A 22,273-nucleotide genomic window follows, 5' to 3' on the forward strand; every position below is an offset into this window, starting at 1 on the left:
AAAAGTAAAGCAGGGGTAAAAATAAGAGGGAAAAGTATGCTTATGCACATTTCACCTTTTACTTTTGCTTCATTTTCAATTTAGGATCAATTTTAGGTGGTGTGTGTGTGTGTGTGTGTGTGTATGTTCTGAAGACTGCTTTCCTTTTCTTTCTGCAGAATATTCAGATTGTTGGTCTTCATGGGATAGGATGTACTATGGTCCATGGTTGTTCTCTGTGAACTAAGAGTGGGAGTCCTCAGTAGGAGCCATAGTGCAGAGGCATATGACATTTTCTGCACACCTTCAGTATGGCCCTTACATACAAAGGGCCTCCAGGGAATGAGTGCCCCAGCTTGCAATTTAAGTGGCTATGGGAACTGTTTGTCCCTTGATAGCTTCTTGTATTCTCCCTGTCCCTCTTACTCAAATTCTGTAGGGTTACTTTCCCCTTTCCTTCCCAACTGCAGCTTATCAAATGTGATCTGGGCAGTGGAAATCCAGTAGGGAGCAAACACAGCGACTGTGGGCACCCTCACTGCAGTCATCCAGGGCCGGCCATGTGCCTTGTGACAGCATATTCAGCCACATTTCTTTCCTTTGACATCAGTTGCCCCCTTCCCCAGATATTAATTCACTGTTTCTCTCCTGCCTGCTTCTCTTTTTTATATAGCTTACAGTATTCAGCTCATGAAATGCTGAGGATCATCCGAGGCTGGTTTTCTTTTGGAAAGAGAGTGAAACTCTCTTTGTTATTTGTATACCCAAAGACCCAACTCTACATATATGAGTGTCTTTTCCTACCAGGTTTGGGTGAAAACAGAGTGGGTAGAGGAATGGGAAGGGGCTTATTTTAATCCCTGTTCTACCTTGCCCCCATTAAAAAAATAAAAACAAATGAACAAAAATGTTAGAAGGGCACTGGGTTTGCTTTCTTTTATCTTTTCTTTCTTCCTTTTTTTTTTTTTTTTGGTGGGTGTGGGGTCTTGCTTTCTATATTAGGAAGGTAGAGAGAATCTGAGACATTGCAAAAAGGAGAAATAGACAGCCTGGTTGTAAAGCTCAGTTGGTGGTAATGAAAGGGCCAACCCCAGAGTCTTCTGGGATAAAAGAAAGGGAGTGATCTGGGAATAAATGGACCCAGAGGGGTCTCTGATGAGATGACATTGGAGATGCCCTCATCTCCACCAAGATTTAAAGACCCCTGCCAATCCTCCAGTTCTCCTCTCTGCCACGCACACCTTCCCAGGCCCACAGGCTTCAGGAGCTACCACTGGGATCAGGAATGGGGGAGTCCTCACTCCTACTACAGAAGAGGGAGGGAGGCACAACTGTGATCCCACTGCATCTGGGGAGGAGGAATTTCTGGCCTTCAATATACAATTCTGAAATCATTTCCTCTATAGAAGCTGTGTTCTTCATGGTGACTGGATTTCAATGTGTTCTATGCTTTACGTACGTTAGATTTTGTGTAGCCTTTATTCCTTATCACTGTCTCACCAAAAAAAAAAAAAAAAAAAAAATTCCGTGTTCTCACCTACTGACTTAACAAGTTATAATGCTAAATAGAAGGCTTCTTAAGCTTTAGATGTAGATTACAAACTCAGATTTTATGGACATTCTTCTTTATTGTAAAATATCTCCTTACAGATGATCTAATTTGCTTAACAGGCTAAATGATTTAAAATATACAGGTCTTTCAGACATAGAGAATGGACTTGAGGACATGGGGAGGGGGAAGGGGAAGCTGGGACAAAGTGAGAGTGGCATGGACATGTATACACTACCAAATGTAAAATAGATAGCTACTGGGAAGCAGCCCCATAGCACAGGGAGGTCAGCTCAGTGCTTTGTGACCACCTAGAGGGGTGGGATAGGGAGGGTGGGAGGGAGACACAAGAGGGAGGGGATATGGGCATAGATGTATATGTATAAGTGATTCACTTTGTTATAAAGCAGACACTAACACACCATTGTAAAGCAATTACACTCCAATGAAGATGTTAAATAAATAAATAAATAAACTAGAAAAAAATATATATAGGTGTTCATGGCAGATCCTTTTATAAGCAAAAATAAAGACAGACAGCTATACATAAAGAAAAATAATTGGTATATTATTTGGTTTGTTTCCTTTCTTTTATCGCTCTTTGCTATTGGAGTTTATATCACATTCAGTATATGTGCTAACATATTTTTTTCATTCAATCATGGGTTACTATATTAATCTTTGCTTTTGTGTCTCTTCTTAAAAATATCCCAGGCACAAGTTAGTTGTACATATTTCCTTTTTAAAGAAATAGCTTCTATTTTATGATTACTTAAGTAAAACATCCTCGTTTTATTTTGTATTTTTTATTTTTAATTCTCAAAGGCATTTCTTTTCTTCTTTAATGTTATTTATTTTGAATAGGTAGCATATGTTCATTGTACAAGCTTCAAAGAGAAACAGAAGCATATACAGTGAATAGTTTTCCTCCATCCCTCACCCCCTTAGCCATCCTTAGAGGCAGCCACTGCTAACATTTCTCCTCTATCTTTGGAAACACAAATGTATATACTTTTTTTGTCCCTATGCACAAATGACTAGCATACTTTACATGTGATTCTGCTTGATTTTTTTCTTATAAATCTCAAAGATCTTGCCACATCAGCACACAGAGCCCCTTCTTCTTTTAAGCTGCTGTATAGTATTCAATGGAATGGATGTGCCATGATTTATGTGACTCTCTTCCTTTGGTGGATGTGTAAATTGTTTCCAATCCTTCCATATTAAAAATGATGGTGTTGACATTCCAATTGACCTCCTTGCCAGCAATGCCCAAGGGTCCCAGCCCCTATACCCTCACCTAAGACATTTTAAATGACTCAGCTGACTACAGTTTTGGCAAATATAAAACATTTACAATAAACAAAAACAAAACAAAACAAAACCCTGAACAACTGGAACCTCCCACGTCTCCCTCTCCCATGAGTTGGGCCCCTGAAAGTGAAGCTAGGGCTTCCGCAGGCAGGGCCCAAGCTAGTGGTCTGGTCTGCCTCCCCTGCACGTGCAGCGGCATCTGGGGATGGAGCCGCACGCCGCCCTACTGTGCTCTTCCCAGGGCCCACCTCCCCTCTGGGGCCTGTGGGCCCATGCAAGCACTGCAGAGGCCCATCAAGCTGAGTGCCACCTGCCATTTGTGGGGCGGCAAGCAACAGGAAGAGACCACGCACCCCCGAACTGTCACTTGCATGCCCCAGCTTCATTTTTTAAAATGTAGAAAATGAAGAAAAGTGTAAAGGCAAAAACATGAATCACCCATAATTCCACAATCCAGAGATAGTTGCCATTAACCTTTTAGAGTCTTCTAATGTGTAAGTGTGGGTTTGCACATGCGTGTTTATATCCTAGTTGGGATCACACTGTAATAAGACAAGTTAAACCTATAATTTTCTTAAGGTCAACTTTTCATGTGGGAGAGTAAATTTATGAATTATAAAATATCTTCAGTCTCATTATTTTGTTTCTTAGCCTTTAGAAACTATTGCCCAAGGATTGTTTTTGCCACTTTGCACAAAAAGTGGTTTGACAGTTACCTTATTTATTAAGTTCTCTTTACGGAGATGGCTTTATTGGGTCTGGGATTGCTCAGGCTATTGGAAGTAAATGTTTGATTACCCCAATCTCTGGTGTAAAAAGTGACAGGAAAAACTGGCCATATGATGCCAGTTGGTGATGAGTTGGTGGTCTAAGTCTCACTCACAATGCTTTTGCTTTTGTTGTCTTGTCTTCAGTGTGTAAGGCAGACTAAAATGAGGCATGTGGCCTTGACTGAGTAGCTGCCCCTTGCTGCTGGGCAGGTTTCTTTGGAACACATTTTGACAACCTATCAAAAAGCAGTTTCTACTCTTGTCAACTGGGGCATGTTTACTACAATGTCAGGTCTGTCCACCAAATTCAAATGAAAAAAAAATAATATATTTACACTACAGTTACCTTTTTTTGTGTGTGTGGTACGCAGGGCTCTCATTGTTGTGGCCTCTCCCGTTGTGGAGCACAGGCTCCAGACGTGCAGGCTCAGTGGCCATGGCTCATGGGCCCAGCTGCTCCACGGCATGTGGGATCTTCCTGGACCGGGGCACGAACCCATGTCCCCTGCATCGGCAGGCAGACTCTCAACCACTGCGCCACCAGGGAAGCACTACAGTTACCATTTTTAAAAAACTGTTATACCAAGTAGTGAAGAAATTAGGCTTCTCAATATTCTCAAATGGCAAACTAAGTGGGCAGTCAATACAGTGATGCCCAAGCGTCAAGTTGAACCCTTCACTTTCTTCCGTTATCTCTCAGCATAATTCAAAGGATTAGATTCTTTTGAGAAGTGATCAACAGAAATTCCTGCAAGATCTCAGTTTTTACATCAGTCTTATAATGAGGAATTGGGTTCTTTTTACCACTCTTACAATTAATTATATTAACGTTTCATGCCCTAAAACTAGCCTTTATGGGAACCCATAATTAGATATCAATGAAGGTTAATTACAGTTTGTATGCAGTTCATAAAATGTCATATACCTTTGCTAAAGTTTCTGTACTGGTTTTAAGCACATTTTTATGTACTGCAGAAACCCTTGAGTTGCATTATTTTGCCTGTTCATGACATGGCACCTTTAGGAACTTGCATTTGACTTTGAAGCAAATCAGGTTGACATATTAAAAACCATCTTTCTGAACTCTCCAGCCCTCTTTCAAAGATGACATTGAGCTAAACCATGGTTCTTACAGTTGGAGAATGTTGGTGCCTGTGAGTGGTTCCTACTGTTTTGATGTAGAGACCGTTTAATCATCTTGCTTGGGACTTCCCTGTTGGCGCAGTGGTTAAGAATCCACCTGCCGATTCAGGGGACACAGGTCTGATCCAGGTCCTGGAAGATCCCACATGCCGCGGAACAACTAAGCCCGTGTGCCACAACTACTGGGCTTGTGCTCTAGAGCCCGTGAGCCACAACTACTGAGCCTGCGTGCTGAAACTACTGAAGCCCGTGGGCCTAGGGCCCATGCCCTGTGACAAGAGAAGCCACTGCAATGAGAAGCCTGTGCACCGCAACCAAGAGTAGCCCCAGTTCGCCGCAACTAGAGAAAGCCCGCTTGCGTCAACAAAGACCCAACACAGCCAAAACAAAAAAAGATCATCTTGGGCTTCCCTGGTGGCGCAGTGGTTGAGAGTCTGCCTGCCGATGCAGGGGACACGGGTTCGTGCCCGGTCCGGGAAGATCCCACATGCCACGGAGCGGCTGGGCCCGTGAGCCATGGCCGCTGAGCCTGCGCGTCCGGAGCCTGTGCTCCGCAATGGGAGAGGCCACAACAGTGAGAGGCCCGCGTACTGCAAAAAAAAAAAAAAAAAAAAAAAAAAAAAATCATCTTGCTCTCACAGGGCCAAGACTAGGGTTAGGCATGTAGGCTTGCTAGGTCTTCAGGTCCAAAATTCAAGGAGGCACACACTTTCAGAGTCACATTCCTTAAATTTTGCCTATTAGTCGCTTGCTTGCCTTACTCTAGTCCCAGCCCTGATCTTTCAAACAAGTCTTATGCCTAGTTTTCTGCTGTGTCTGCTTTCCACCCCCCCCACCCCGTACTTACGAGTTTTTGAGGCAGTGTGCATAATAATGTAGGTTGGTTTTTTTTTTTGTGGTATGCAGGCCTCTCACTGTTGTGGCCTCTCCCGTTGCAGAGCACAGGCTCCAGACATGCAGGCTCAGAGACCATGGCTCAAGGGCCTAGCCGCTCTGCGGCACGTGGGATCTTCCCGGACCGGGGCACGAACCCGTGTCCTCTGCATTGGCAGGCAGACTCCCAACCACTGCACCACCAGGGAAGCCCCCATAATATGTAGTTTTGTATCATAGGTATGCTGGAATTTGGACCTGAAGTCAGGGACTAGAAATGTTTTGGTTGTTTTCTCCTTGACATTTTAGTCTAGTACATTTTGCTGTTAATATCTTTCTAGTATTTAAGTGGAGAAGATTCCAGATTCATTCTTTTTGACAGATATGGATGGTTTTTTTCAGGTACATGTTCCATCTATGTGTATATGTATGTGTGTACATACTTATATAAAGTCATACTAAATCTCTGTACTATTATATAGCTATGTATATCCCGTATTTCTATGGTAAGGAAGGCAACAAGATTTTATGAAATCCCCTCTTGACGTGGGCCTTTATAACAGAGGTTAAGGAGTTGTTCAGAAATAAAATTTTCATTACTGTCAGTTACAGATTCACTCTTTACAAACACATCCATAGAAATGTGATACACATGCCCAGAGACAGCTGAAAATTAGTCCCCATGAAAATACAGTTTAAACTTAGTGTACAATTTTGAGAAATAAAAAAAGAAGCAGATCATTTTTACTTATTACATTCAGGGTATAAAATAATTAACCTTGAACTGTAACCAAATGCTCAGCACAAATCTTTTTTCAGGTTTAGATGACCTCCTCGTCAGGGATTCATTGAAGCCCTTGACAAGTCTCCCTTGCAGTTTAGCCTTTTATCCATTTCAGTTTTCTTGATTAGGTTATCTTGAATCATTAGGGGGTTTATTTATTTTAATAGACACTTATTGGATTCATGAAAGGAGAATTCGGTGACTAAGAAACAAGAGCTGAATATTATCTGGCTCATTTCACACTTCAGAAGAGTCTCAACCAGCTGAAGAGAAATTCTTTCACAGTTACAAAAGTTTGTTTGGGGACTTTATGTGCTTCCGTTTAGAAAGTGAACTGCCTGTGGTTTATAATACGAATTTTCTTTTGAGTCGCTCAGAAAACATTTCCTTTTGGTTACATATGCTGACATTTTCTGTATTGAAGATGTGGGTGAGTAAATGGCCTTTTACATTTCTGTTGCAAGAAGCCTTGTGTCATTCTCCTGAAGAACTGTTCATTTGCCGACTTATTCATTCATTGGGGTTCCTAGATGGGCAAAGGGGAAGGGGGCTTCTTACTATTTGTAGATTGAGTTCACTCGTCACCTCTGTGATAGGTACATCAGGGGGAACAGTAACGACTGTGACAAGGCCTTCCCTTCAAGGCCAGTACAACCTTACTTAACAGGAACAAACGTATTTACTACATCTCTTTTTGGAGATCAGAGCAGACTGTGAACTTGCATTTGTTTCTTAGCAAGTCCTGGTTTGTATTCGTTTTGAAATATTATAAAAACTAGGAAATTTGTCACTAACACAGAACTTAATTTTCTTTTTAAAGGAAAAAATATGGGAACAGGGACACGTTGGAGTTATTACCTGTGTCCTGGGGTAGGAAAACAAATAACTTAGGACACAATGAAATTTCAGTACCACGGACAGGAGCCCCAGTCTTTTCATCTCCTTCCCCTCCCCCATCACTTAAACCTAAGGCCTGGAGCTAGGATTCAAACCCATATCTGATGGGCTCCAAATTCAGACCCTGGGCTCTATTATTGTTTTCTGAAAGACCTCCTTGTTCATTTGAATAGTCTCAGCATTTGGTATGTAGTTTGGAGAACATGTCACTCATTTATTATCTACTTGAATTTTTAAACCTTTCAATATTTTTATAAGTGTAATAGATATTGTCCTTCCTCATTCATTTTCAATGTGAGAGAGCTTTACGAATACTCATTTGAACAACAACAGCATACACACGCACACACACATACACGAAAATGGTTAAAATGATGAGAATAGATTTTTTTAAATGATTGATAGTGTTTGGTGCTTATGATATATGTCATTTTTTTAAGAATGAAAACTTCTGGAAGATGAAGCTTACCAAGTATGTAATTTACCACTAGCAGGCCGCTGTGGGCCTTCATTGATACCCAGCAACATGATTTCACTATGAAAAAAAAAGATATCTAGGCTAGGGTAAGTGGGGTTCTTGACTTTATCGTAGTCTTTTCTCCAAGAACTTCTTGTTAAAAAAGAAGGAAGGAAGGAAAGTGGGAAGGGAAAGGAAAGAAGAAAGAAAAGAATTCTTTGTCATGTCAGTTTAAAAGCCTTCAATGACTCCCATGGCCCATAGGATTAACAAGAAATTTCTTTGCATGGTATTCGTTATGACCTGACCCACACCTCCATTTCTAGACTGTGCTTTAGCCACACAAAGTTGTTTCTGATTCCTTGAATGTGATCATTTTATAAGCCCCTGCATTTGCTGATAACGTTATCTCTGCTTGGAACATGATTCCGATCACTTCCTCTCCCCACCTGGTGAAATGCATCTTTATCTTTCAAGGCCCACCTTATGAGTCCTGTTCTCTGTGATCACATATTCCCTGAACTTCATGGTCAGAATTACCTACTCATCCTTTGGTGATCTCAGTTAACCTTTTAAGTAAAAAGCATGGCCCACAGTAGATGGGTGATCAGTACAAGCTTATAAACTAATGTTCTGAGAGACCTCTGCCACTGTTTGCACTTACATAATGTGGTAAATTGGATCACCCTCTTTTCTTTATCTTCTTCATGCATTAGAGATGGGTGAAAAAGAGCCCTCAGAATGTTGACAGGGTTGCTTTTGAAAACTAGTACTCTACCCCAACACTAACTCTTGCCATGAAACATTCGTCTGGGCTAATTTCTATGCACTCTAATAATTTCAGTTCAATCTATGGAGCATTTATTGAACATCTATTATGTGCAAGAAACTATACCCTGGTCTGAAAATGTTAAAGTGAGTAAGAAATCAACAATTTCCCTCCACCCCCATTAAGAAGCTGACTGTTCTGATAGGGGTGCAGGCATGCCCAGCAGTAACAAAAATAATCATCAAATTGTGAAAAGGTGTAAGCAACATGCTTTCAAATTATGCAGGAGTGAGTAAGCAATTCTTACAAGAGATCAGGTGAGACCATGTCAGCTGAACCTTGAAGTACAACTTCTCATAGCGGGGGTAGAGGGTTGAGTGAGATTTTCCAGGAAAGGGAGTAACATGAGCAAAAGCATGAAGATGGGAATATATCAAGCCTATTCAGGGACTGTGAGTAACTCACAGTGGCTGGAGGACACGGTCCATGGGGAAATTGAGGGGAGATGAGACCGTGAAGGAAAAACAGGAGCAAATTGTGGTTCTTATTGTTGCCTCTTCTAATGTTCTTGAATTGTGAACTAGAGGTGTCTCATTTAAGTAAATCCTCGATAAAACTATCAGTTTACTAAAATATAAACTATGGGGTTATTATTCATCTTTCAGAAAGAAATAATGATACCTTTCTTCAAGTAGTAAGGATTCCTAATACATTTACAACATTATTTGTTTTGTAAATTCAGATTGACATACAACTTTGTAGGAAGATGTGGATTGTAAACAAAATATATCTTGACTGATGTGAATGTCACCTCACCTGCATAGTTGGGGAAAGGTGGTCAGAGTTGTTTTTTCTGCTGAGGGAAATATATTTGTTTAAGAGGCTGATGAGATGACTAAAATGAGATGTTAGTAGGTATTATTTGCTTTTGCCCTGAATGCTTGGGAACTCTTTATCCATTGATCACAAGGATGTAGCCTTTGAACTTACATTCTTTCTCTGGGTTCAGATCTTGAAGGTAAAAGTGTTTTAATCATAAATTCCTTAGCATCATTATACTTAGGTTCCATGTACATTTTCCCATGTAAGTTCCAGGTATTCTCTGTATTTTTTTTAAACTTTTTATTTTGAACACACTTTAGACTCACAGATTTTGGAAAATAGTACAGTTTCCATATATTTCTCACATAGCTTCCCCTAATGTAACAGCTACATCACCATAGTGCAATGCTCAAAACCAGGAAGTTAGCATTGTTTTAATACATTAACTAAACTGAAAACTTTATTCTAATTTCACTAATATTTTTAATTAACATTATACTAAATATTAATAGTATTTCCACTGATGTCCATTTTTTTTGCCAGGATCTCAATCAGGAACCATATTGCATTTAGTTATTTATCCTTAGTTTTCTGCGGTCTGTGACCATTCTTCAGTCTTTCCTTTTTGTTGTTGTTGTTTTTAATGATCTTGCCACTTTTAAAGAGTACTGATTGGTTGTTTTGTTGAAAATCTCTGTTAGGGTTTGTCATGATTGGACTGAGGTTATGCATTTTGGGCAAGACCTCAGATACTATGTTGTGTCCTTTGCAGTGAGTCATATCACAGAGTTCATGGTTGTGAATATGTCATCACTGGTGATGTTGACCTTGATCACTTGACCAAGGTGGTTTTATTCTTTGTACTTTGACCCTGATGGCTAATCATTATCTGTTGTTTCTGACAAATAACAAGGTAATAGATCATGGAATGTGGACCTGGAAGGGAACTTAGAGATCATCTTTTGTAAACCCCTTCTTTTATAGTTAAGCTTCCAGAAGATCCAAGAGGGTAACCACTTATCCAAAGGTCACCCAATAATTTAATGTAAGAGTAGGAACTTAGCAGTTTGGTCTCCAAATTGAATATTCTGTGCCTCCTAGCTGTGCTCTGGCACATGTAACTTACTTAGCCTCAGTTTTCCCATACTAAAAATGTGAAACTGACTATGTGAATATACAGCCAACCTTTGGTCAAAGCTTACAACCAGACTAAAAGAGAAATCACAGCTAGGTATATACACCACAGTTCCTGGTGCCCGCTCCCAAGGCTGGCCAAGGCTGGAAATCAGATGAACTTCAGTACTAGCATCTCCGAAATGAAAATAATTCTCCTGGAATGCTCCACATAACACATAGGGAGCAACAACAAAAAACCTACTTGAGATTTTAACAGAAAAAGGAGATTTGTTTATTAATAATTCATGAGTTCCCATTGAACATGCACGACAGAAACAGTGCTATTCAATAGAGAATACTGTCATCTGTCACTGTTTTATTTGACATTTACACTTTTTTTTTGCCTGATACTGCAAAACTTTCTTGGATGGCATGCAAAAATTATATAAATGAAAAAAATCCCAGTGTGGGGACTCTTTATCTCTTCTGTGATGGGTTCACTCAGTTACATATGTGTGTGTTCAGGCAATAGCGTGGCACTTTCTGGCACATGCATTAGCCACCAAACAAGCTAATAAGAGACACTATTGAGAAAACAGAGATAAGCATCCCAAGTGGGCTGGTGGAAGGATCATGTGAATAAAAAGATGGAGGGTGAGATGGGAAGTGAGGTGGAAGAATAGATTTCCGGGAGATACGCGTACAGATCCGTGGAGTGAGCAAGTGAGTCAGAGTGAGGGGAAAGCGAATCATGGCTGCCGTGAAGAAAACTGACAAAAATACACTGCCATTTCCGATGCAGAATAAATATTTATAGATGGCATCAGAGGAACTCCACCAGCAGGGAATATCGGCATCTAGTAGAAGAGCAAGTTAGAGTTAGGAGCACCTTGCAGTTTTGTGCCACCGTAAGGCTCTTGACAATGTTTCTGCTCAGTAGGTTAGTTATTATTTATAAAAATCAGAGAACCAGCTGATACATTCATAAGCTAATTATTGAAGCAGCTGGGTACACATGGTGCAATATGTCCAAGGCTGTGAAGTATCACAGATTTCTTGGGGCCTGCTGTGGTGAGGGTGCGCTGTTGAAGGCTCCATCCCTTAATCTGATCAGCCAAGCAAACACTTTGAGGGGAAACGAGATTAATAACCCTCTAAATACCATGAATGTGCTTCATCTTCAAAACTGGGTTCCCTTAAACATGCTATTAGCTCAGCTCCATCAGGGATTTGAGGAAGTTCTCTGGTGCCCTAAGAACAGGGTCTTGTTGCCTACCTCCCTGTGCCAGAAATTAATTTGGTTTGCTTATGTCTGCACACATGATCACACTTGTGTCTAATCCGCTCCCTAATAGCTTCAAGGTCAGGACCTTGCATGTCAGTGGGCAAATTGAGCACTACACTTCTTAAAGACGGATGGCAGACAGCACACAGTCCATAACAAGGTCTGTAGTTTGTTCTAAGTGGTTGTAATGAGTGCAGATTATAACAGCGCATATAAATCAAATGCGGCAGTGAATGTTGTGCGAGACATTCCGAGTATCGTAAGTGGAGATACCACTCAGCTGTCACCTGTCTCCTTTCAAGCTGTGGCTTCCCACAATGCAATTCACTCCTCATGCAGAACAGCAGGTGCTGTCCTCCTTAAGGTCTGGGTATCTCAGAACTTCGTCTTTTAACAGATGCAGGTTTTTGTTTTTATTTTCTGTTTAACGATTGGTCTCCATGCTGTAGCCTCCCCTGGGAGATGTTAAACATACCTGTTTGAAACATTTGAAAGAGTTCAGTTGGAGACTTACTCAGATCTGTGAAAAGACAGAGAAATGGAGCTTACTTTTTCCACAGATGGTTTGTTTTCCATTTCAAGAATTCTTTGCTTTGTACAAAGAAACCCTCGAGGAAACACTTGGGGACTAGGAGATTCTTTTTAAATATAATTTATTTCCTGATAGGGATAAAAATTTAATCGTCTTCAATTTTCATATATGTTGCACCTTGAAAATCAACCATTACCTGTCTCTCAATTGAGTTGGAAAAAAAGAAATCTATGAAAGTACTTGGAAAAACATTTCCAAGCAAATGATTAGATATCTTGTTTTCATTCTTCCTAACCCTCTAACTCTCCCCAGCTCCCAGTTTATTGCAAGAAAAGATCAGGTCTGCACAAATGTGGCCTCTCACTTGTAAAAACAAGGCAGTGTTGTGTTACAGATTAGTTTATAAATCCCCAGTGGCTTCACAGTTCAGTGCCTACAGCTGCTGCAGATGGGCCTGGGTTTTTGTCTCTTTGCGGTGCTGCAGCCGGCAGTTGAAGGAGAAAATGGAATGATCAGGTTATTAACATGGAGGCCGCGAGGAAGAGGCTGCACAATGAGAACAGCTGGTGTTGCTGTCTTGGCTGATGCAGCGGAGATAATCAAATCTTGCCTTTTTTTGGGTAAAGGCAGAAGACACAGTGGAGAGTTAGACAAACAACAGCTTATGATATTATAAGGGGTTTTTATAATGCGTGCCAGGAACTTTCATTGGCTTACAAGTTATGATATAGAATTTGTTGAGGTTCGGGATTTATTTTTTACAAAGTCCTTTGTGTTTACTTATGCACCTTTTTAGAAAAATTCTTACTCTTGCAGGAGGCGTGATGTGGGACAGTTCTTGTTTTTAAAATTAGCATCGTAGCTTGGAAATGATGGGTTAGAAAGCTACCAGGTAAAATATTTTGACATGAGTCACTGAGCGATGTTGACAGCATCCTCTGTATTATTTTCATATAATCCATCATTATTTGCATTACATTTTCTTTCTTGTGCAGTTGCAAGAGAACATCCGGATGCCAGAGTTGGGAGGCAGACATTTGCAGGTGTGACCCGTCCGACTGCCTACCTTCCTGCAGGTGTGGCTGAGGCAGGAAGGTGATGGTTAAAAGGGCCTGGAGCCCATGGCATTCAGAGATTGAGCAGGAACACAGTTTTTCATTCTAGCTAAGGTTGTTATGGAGGAGTTATTGATAATTGTGAGACTATTTCCTCCCTATTTATACTTAGGTATTTTTTTCTTCTTTAGAATTTGCCATTTTGCAATGGCAAAAGTGTTCATCTTCACTTTTTTTCTTGGAATAGAGTACTATCCAATTGGGTAATTTTTAAAAATTGTTGCTGACCAACATGAATTACTCTTTCTGAGAATTGGATAGCTACAATCTTCCTTGAGTATCTTTTACAAAGGAACTGTAAATTAATTGAGAATATATTCAATAGGAAGGGTGATAAGATAATTAATAAAGACCAAAGATTCTCAGGTATCAGTGTAACTATATGCGTGGTCATTGGTTGGTTTTCAGAGTTGTCAGGCTGTATCACTATTTTCCCAGTTTGGTGGGAACAAGTTTGATGTAAAAATATGATAAACCGGTATGGTACTTGACTGCACTCAAGCCCCCTTCTGCTGCTCTGCACTCTGCAGGTTAATTCAAGTGACCTTCTCTGTTTCTAGGGCTGGCTGTGTGAACTGCTCCGCTGGAAGGAGAACCCCAGCCCAGAAAACCGCACACTCTGGGAGAACCTCTGTACCATCCGTCGCTTCCTGAACCTTCCCCAACATGAGAGGGATGTGATTTATGAGGAGGAATCAAGGCACCATCACAGCGAGCGCATGCAGCACGTGGTCCAGCTTCCCCCTGAGCCAGTGCAGGTGGGCGTCCCCTTCTCCCACAAACCAGAACAAAGCTGTTGGTGCCAGTAGCCATGAAGGGTCAAAGGGGCACGCCACATCACCTCCCCTCGGAAGGTGTCTCATGCCATGTCCCCCAAAACAGAGGTCCCTGTTTTCACAGTGGGCACAGTGTGTGTGTGTGTGCATGTGCACACATGCTCTCTCTCTCTCTCTCTCTCTCTCTCTCTCTCTCACACACACACACACACACACACACACACACACACACACACACATGACTGAGAAGTTTAATCCAAAGGCAGCTGCTTTCCTGAGAGCATTTTACTTGTGGGATTGTGAAGCCATAGAACTCATGGAGAATTAAATCTCCCAGTTGGAAACCATAGTTCATTGTTTGCATCAGTTCATTTTCTAAAGAAAAAACTCTGAAGTAGCCAATGAATTGATCCAAAATTCCTCAAGGAATATTTCATTAGGCTGAGGAAAAGAAATTTCCACATGAGCTAGGGAATACCACTGAACTCAGTTGAACCTTTGAGAGAAATTGTGACAGATCTTAGTATTTTTTAGATGAGTTCCTGCTGTGTTTGGTTTCCTGTCTTTTAGAAATCTACCTTCACTTGGGTTGCATGTTCTGTTTGCTTAGATTTTTGCTCTCACTGAGCGAAATAATATTTATTTGTGAGAGTCATTGATCTTAACTACCGACACTTGCTGTAGTATAAAGTCAATTACTTTCGGGAAGAAATATTAATGAGGGTTTCTACAGTTACACTTCTTAGAGTTGTGCCACAAATTGTTTTGTCGGACTGTGAGACTTGTCCTCCTGTCCAGTACCACCAATCCCAACTGCCACCAAAGAGGATCCTCTAAGGCCTGTCTGAATCTCCTTGTGTGTAGTAAGAAGAGGGCCATTGAGGCAGGAGTGCATGCACGTGTGCACATGTGTGTGAAGAATGGAAGATGGGGATGAAGGAAGTGTGGGGCATGGGGTCTTGATCAGAGCATAGGAGAGATGGTAAAGGACACAGTGAAATGCTCGGCCTGAGGTTTCCTGTCACCTTTCCCCTTACTCCACCCTCACATCCCCGGGGGAGAAGCCAGAAGCCAGTGGGCCCATTATATCACTTTTCATCCAGATACTGACATCTCAGTGAGTGCTCTCATGCTCTCATTGGTCACTTTCCAAAGTCATGGAGTGAATCGCCCAGATCATTAGACTCATGAGTTCATAGAGCTATACACATGCAGGAGTCTCTTATAATATCCACAGTGAACTCAGAGGGGAGGTAAAAAGGGGTACTTGGTTAATAAGTGGGAGAGCCCGCTGTCCAGGCTCTGGATTAGTGCTTGGGTGACTCATTCCCCAGAGATGAGCCCCAAGTCTTACCCTTCAGGACCAGCCTTCCCTCTCTTGTCCTTTCCTGGCTGGGGCCTCATCCAAACACCAGGGCACCTCCTTATAGATAATTAGACCAACGTGCTGAGTCACATGGAGGGGTGGTTTTTAGATTTTGAGATTTAGTAGAAATTAAAATTAAACAGGGGCACATTGTAGGTTCACCAACCTTTTATTTTAGAAAATAAATTTATTCAAAAAATTCAAGGTGGTGGAAGTAAGAGCAAATACTGAAATGGAATGTACTTAAAAATATTATTTTGGCTGAATTAGAAAGACCATTAAAATTAGTTGTTATAAAATATATTTACAAATAAAAATTAATAAAATTGTCTAAGTAAAAAAACATTCAATGGGCACTCACATTTGTTATTCATATATTTCATACAATAAAATAACAAATAAATTAATGAAAAGGATAGCCTTAGGCAAAAGATCTTACAAATGTATAAATTCAGTCATATGAAAAACTCACCATCACCCTTGTTTTTCTCATTTTGATGTGAATTGATCCAAACTTCTGTGTTGAACCAACACAGGACCAATGACCAGCTTCAGGAAACTACTGACTTTGTGTGGACTTTTCATTCAGGGTCCATCTTAGTCAATCCAAGCAAAATAGAAACAGAACAGGAGTGAAAAAAATTGATTTATTATAGACATTAGTAGCATTTCTTTTTTATCATAGGATGATGACAAAGTTGAAAATTTAGAGAAGTTTGAGATAAGAATACTAATACTTGTTTTCCATTAAAATGAGGACCTCCCTTCATTTGGATGATGGCTCTTGTATACTCCTGTCTCCATTCTTTGTCCAGAAATTCTCATCTCTGTGAGGTCCCTGTGTTTAGGTAGCTAAAATGACATTCAACATCATATTTTGTCTTTTAACTGACCATTCTGAGTAAAATAAATCTTAGAAGCAGGCAGCCAATTGATTTATGAGTTTTATTACCTTTTATGTTAGTGTGTCGGAACTAAAGTGTGCTAACAATATTTAATGGCTAAGAGTCAGTCTGTAATTTCCCTTTTTAGTTTTAAGCAGTCTGTGCCTATTAACATTAACTTCTGATATCACTAAGAGAATTCAGTTATTTTATAAAAGATTATTCCTATCACTCAGCTCTTAGCTAAAGAGTTTACAAATAAGGTAATTTTCTCTACACTGACATTGTCTTAGCCATTGACCTTGATCCCATAACAACTGTGAAAGTCTCCAATACATCACTTTTTTTTTTTTTTTACATCATGCCTGTCTCAGTGACACTGCTTTGAATGCTGTATTTCTCTTTTGTGATATGAAAAATGAAGAGAACTTGAACTAACCAGCAAAGCTCTTGAGAATGGAGAATAGAGTTAGCACAGCCTCTGTGACTTGGGAAGGACTGTATTCAAAAAGGTCCCAGACTACATAAAAATGTCTGTAATTGTCCAGAAGTTAAGCCGTTGGACTCAGGGTTGGGATTCACTTGTGCCTTTGTATCAATTAAAATTTTAGGAAGATATAATAGCTTACATGTTTTAGGAATTTAAAAATTCATATGTCGGTAATACTACTTTGGTGACGTTACATTTTGTCTCATTAGGCAGAAAATACACCATTTTCAAATTAAAAAATTTTTAACCTCTTTATTGGAGTATAATTGCTTTGCAATGGTGTGTTAGTTTCTGCTTAATAACAAAGTGAATCAGCTATACATATACATATATCCCCATATCTCCTCTCTCTTGCATCTCCCTCCCTCCCACCCTCCCTATCCCACCACTCTAGGTGGTCCCAAAGCACTGAAGTAATCTCCCTGTGCTATGTGGCTGCTTCCCACTAGCTATCTATTTTACATTTGGTATTGTATATATGTCCATGCCACTCTCTCACTTCATCCCAGCTTACCCTTCCCCCTCCCTGTGTCTTCAAGTCCATTCTCTACGTCTGCGTCTTTATTCCTGTCCAGCACCTAGGTTCTTCAGAACCATTTTTTTTCTTTTTTTTTTTTAGATTCCATATACCTGTGTTAGCATACTGTATTTGTTTTTCTCCTTCTGACTTACTTCACTCTTTATGACAGACTCTAGGTCCATCCACCTCACTACAAATAACTCAGTTTTGTTTCTTTTTATGGCTGAGTAATATTCCATTGTATATATATGCCACATCTTCTTTATCCATTCATCTGTCAAGGGACACTTAGGCTGCTTCCATGTCCTGACTATTGTAAATAGAGCTGCAATGAACATTGTGGTACATGACTCTTTTTGATTTATAGTTTTCTCAGGGTATATGCCCAGTAGTGGGATTGCTGGGTTGTATGGTAGTTCTATTTTTAGTTTTTTAAGGAACCTCCATATGTTCTCCATAGTGGCTGTATCAATTTACATTCCCACCAATGGTGCAAGAGGGTTCCCTTTTCTCCACACCCTCTCCAGCATTTATTGTTTGTAGATTTTTTTTTTTGTGGTACGCGGGCCTCTCACTGTTGTGGCCCCTCCTGTTGTGGAGCACAGGCTCCGGACGCGCAGGCTCAGCGGCCATGGCTCACGGGCCCAGCCACTCCACGGCACGTGGGATCTTCCCGGACCGGGGCACGAACCCGTGTCCCCTGCATCGGCAGGCGGACTCTCAACCACTGCGCCACCAGGGAAGCCCTGTTTGTAGATTTTTTGATGATGGCCATTCTGACTGGTGTGAGATGATACCTCATTGTAGTTTTGATTTGCAGTTTTCTAATGATTAGTGATGTTGGGCATCCTTTCGTGTGTTTATTGGCAATCTGTATATCTTCTTTGGAGAAATGTCTTTTAAGGTCTTCTGCCCATTTTTGGATTGGGTTGTTTGTTTTTCTGATATTGAGCTGCATGAGCTGTGTGTATATTTTGGAGATTAATCCTTGGTTAGTTGCTTCATTTGCAAATATTTTCTCCCATTCTAAGGGTTGTCTTTTCGTCTTGTTTATGGTTTCCTTTGCTATGCAAAAGCTTTGAAGTTTCATTAGGTCCCATTTGTTTATTTTTGTTTTTATTTCCATTTCTCTAGGAGGTGGGTCAAAAAGGATCTTGCTGTGATTTATGTCATAGAGTGTTCTGCCTATGTTTTTCTCTAAGAGTTTGATAGTGTCTGGCCTTACATTTAGGTCCTTAAACCATTTTGAGTTTATTTTTGTGTTTGGTGTTAGGGAGTGTTCTAACACCATACACAATTTCTTTTACATGTAGCTGTCCAGTTTTCCCAGCACCACTTATTGAAGAGGGTGTCTTTTCTCCATTGTATATTCTTGCCTCCTTTATCAAAAATAAGGTCACCATAGGTGCGTGGGTTTATCTCTGGGCTTTCTATCCTGTTCCATTGATCTATATTTCAGTTTTTGTGCCAGTACCATACTGTCTTGATTACTGTAGCTTTGTAGTGTAGTCTGAAGTATGGGAATCTGATTCCTCCAGCTCCGTTTTTCTTTCTCAAGATTGCTTTGGCTATTTGGAGCTTTTGTGTTTCCATATAAATTGTGAAATTTTTTGCTCTAGTTCTGTGAAAAATGTCATTGGTAGTTTGATAGGTATTGCATTGAATCTGTAGATTGCTTTGGGTAGTAGAGTCATTTTCACAATGTTGATTCTTCCAATCCAAGAACATGGTATATCCCTCCATCTGTTTGTGTCATCTTTAATTTCTTTCAGCAGTGTCTTATAGTTTTCTGCATACAGGTCTGTTGTCTCCTTAGGTTTATTAAATTGTTAAATATGGGTAAAATCTGTGATTATTAAGAGGCTCTAATGATGCAGCATATTAAAATACATGCAGAAGTCCACCCCACTTGTGGTCACCGAAACGTGCCATTTAAATTTCTTTAAGTAGTTAGGGTACACTATTCCCCAATTTTTCTTAAATTATAAAGATATGAAGTGGTGACCTTTGTGCATAATTACTCACCAGATATAGGCTGTTAAATTAGGGCTCCACAGATGTACTGGATAAAAGAAAGAGCTTGGAATCAGCCCCTCCCCATTGAGTGCTTTCTGTGATGTTGAGAAGTCCCTTAGCGTCAGAGCCTCTTTCCTCACAGAAGGAAGGAAAATTTTCTTGCCCTTTTTTTGCAAATAGTTTACTAATTGGTAGTCTTATATTGCATGCAGATGTGTTTCTTTTTTTTAAGCCCATGAAAGGTTTGAAAAATTCAAGCCCACATTTAGAAATTAGGAGATTTCATTTAAAATCTGGATTTCATGTAACAATCCAGAAATTCGGAAGATCTGACCCCTTGGGCCACATGGCTGGAGCTGACATACTCTATTCAGGACACACGCTTGCCATCCTGCTGCAGGATCCCCACTACCCACATGCTGTTTCCATGTGCATATGTTCCATCCACTTTGTTCACTTAGGGTGCTCCTATCCCGTCACTCTGTCCCAGTGAGGCCAGCTGGCTCCACGAGTCCTACATCTGAAGCTGCCACACTAAAGCCACACACGCCTTTGCCGTGTGCTTCTGATTTCTTCCATGGTAGCCATTGTGTGCCGTGTATTTTTATAATTTTAACACCTAACAATCCTTGAAATGCATATTTGATGGAATTTCCCTTCAGGGATGAAGCTAGGTTATAGTTGGGTTTGGGGCTGCTAAGGGGTATAGTCGGCCCCAGAGACTTGGGGGTCCTGGAAGAACGAGATGTTTTTTCGTGGGAATTCAGTTCTCTCCAGGTGATGTAGATTTGATGTCATATGGAATTATCCCGTTTCTCCAATTTTCTTTCTGATATTCTAAGTCTCTTTCGAACCCCCATTTAAGTTCCTGCTGTCTAAAAAGTGATTTTCCAGGCTCTGAACACACTTTGCAAACTAGATTCACCTACACTATGGACCCTCAGTGGGGGCAGTATTGCCCCAGGGAGTAAAAATTGATTCTTGGGGGCATAAAAATCTTATTTACAGTTGTTTATTGCCCTCCAAAGGGACATAGTACATAAAGAGATATTCTGTATATCTGGTATTAAAATTTCATGATGCAGGGAAAATGATTAGGAAAAAGTGCCTACAAAGGCTCCTTTGGGGAATAATAATGAAAAATAAATGTTGCAAAATGCTAATATATGTAATATTTCTAGTTCATGTATGGATAGCACAAAGAAGACCAACAAAGGTGAGATGAAATGGTATGACAAACTAAAACATTCCATGAAAAAGGTGAAATAAATTCCATCGTTTACCTCAAAAGGTTGGAACCAAAATTATTTCTTGTGGTTGTAGTGATTTTACCCCTAGTGGTTATTATGACCTGAGGCCCTATAGTGAGGGGATATCCTCAACTTAGAATCAAAAACTAGTTAGGTCAGGGGATTCATTATTACCAATTCCATTTTACAATTCGAAAAACTGGAGCAGAGACCAAGAGCCTTGCCTGAAGCCAGGATCGCCAGCTGAATGAAAACACAGGCGTTTTTGGCATTCAGTCTTTCCTCTGACTTCACTCTCAGTGCAGTAGAGAAGAAAGGACATTGCTCATGCTATGACTAGGTCACTGAGTGGGGTTGATTGGGAAGCATTTGCCAAACTGTTCATGTCTGTGTAGTTTGTGCTTTATTGCTTTATTATATTTCCACCACAGTGTTTCCAAGGGTTATTTTGTAAGTTCAGGAATTCTGAGCTTGCTGCTACGTGGTTTCCTGACAAGTACTTGTTTTAAAATTCCATGCCGTACACTGAGTAAGAATGTGAGAGACCTGGTGGATGACAGCTGACACCAGCTTTATACTTTAGCTTGTCTGGATTGCCACCCACTCAGGGTATTCTCAGCATTTTCTAAGCTACCTAATCCCTGTGCTGATGTCAACCAGTGGTTCTCAACCAGCGGTGACTTTGCCCCCATGGGATATTTAGCAGTGTCTGGAGACATTTTTGATTACTATAACTTGGGGATTCTACTAATATCTACTGGGTGGAGGCCAGGGATGCTGTCAAATGTCCCATAATGCACAGCCTCCCCACCAAAGACTTATCTGTTCCACAGTGTCAATAGTGCTGGGGCTGAGAAACACATGTAGAAACCCCACCAAGGTTGGCGGGGGGCAGCATCTACTTTCACATGTGAGAAACTGAAGCTTAGAGAAGTTTAGTAACCTGCTCAAAGTGGGACCTTAGATCCACATTAGTCTACCTTCAGCGTCTGACTTTTTTCTCTGTGCTAGAAAGAACTGCTAAACATGCAGCAGCCAGCCTTCCCTGAATACTTGCTGTTAGCTGTCTGATATTAGGCAAAGCGGTTTATGTACATCATTTAATTTTTAATCATTCTACTGAATAGATCTAGTTTTGTTAGCTTCTTTTTTACAGGATATTCAGTGCTGTGAAACCTGTAGCTCATTGGTGTGATGTCAAAGAACTGATGTGACTGAAATTTTCACTTTCTGTTAAGCTTTTTCGGCATTTTTGAGGTAGCTTTGGAATGTGACTCTCAGTGATAGTGTTTAAGGGTATTTGAAATCTATGATTAAGCCCTGAGAATTTGATCATGGCTTTCTGCTTCAGCTGTAGGTATATTTTGATTTGTGAATTTGCTTTCAAAAGGACAGTGTCTAAGAATATAAATAAGCTAATTAATTAATCAGTTAAGGATGTTTGCAAATTCTTTAACCAGGTTACTAGACTTTCTCCCATTTTGGATTCATTCCAAGCTCCTATTCAAAGCCTGCTCTCTGAATGTGGCTCTAGAGGTTTGAAACTCTACCCTAGTTGTGAGGAAA

The 22,273-nt window shown here is 40.4% G+C and overlaps 1 protein-coding gene across 2 annotated transcripts in view; it reads left to right on the forward strand.

Annotated features, from left to right (window-relative positions):
* SATB2 (SATB homeobox 2) overlaps positions 1-22,273 on the forward strand; it is a 194,384-nt gene that overhangs the window by 141,975 nt on the left and 30,136 nt on the right. For both annotated transcript variants that reach the window (XM_060106190.1, XM_060106189.1), the window contains exon 10: positions 13,966-14,163. In XM_060106190.1, the coding sequence (XP_059962173.1) occupies positions 13,966-14,163 (198 nt within the window). The remainder of the gene's footprint in view (positions 1-13,965; positions 14,164-22,273) is intronic.

Source organism: Mesoplodon densirostris, chromosome 8 (assembly GCF_025265405.1).
Source record: "Mesoplodon densirostris isolate mMesDen1 chromosome 8, mMesDen1 primary haplotype, whole genome shotgun sequence".
NCBI classification, from domain to species: domain Eukaryota; kingdom Metazoa; phylum Chordata; class Mammalia; order Artiodactyla; family Ziphiidae; genus Mesoplodon; species Mesoplodon densirostris.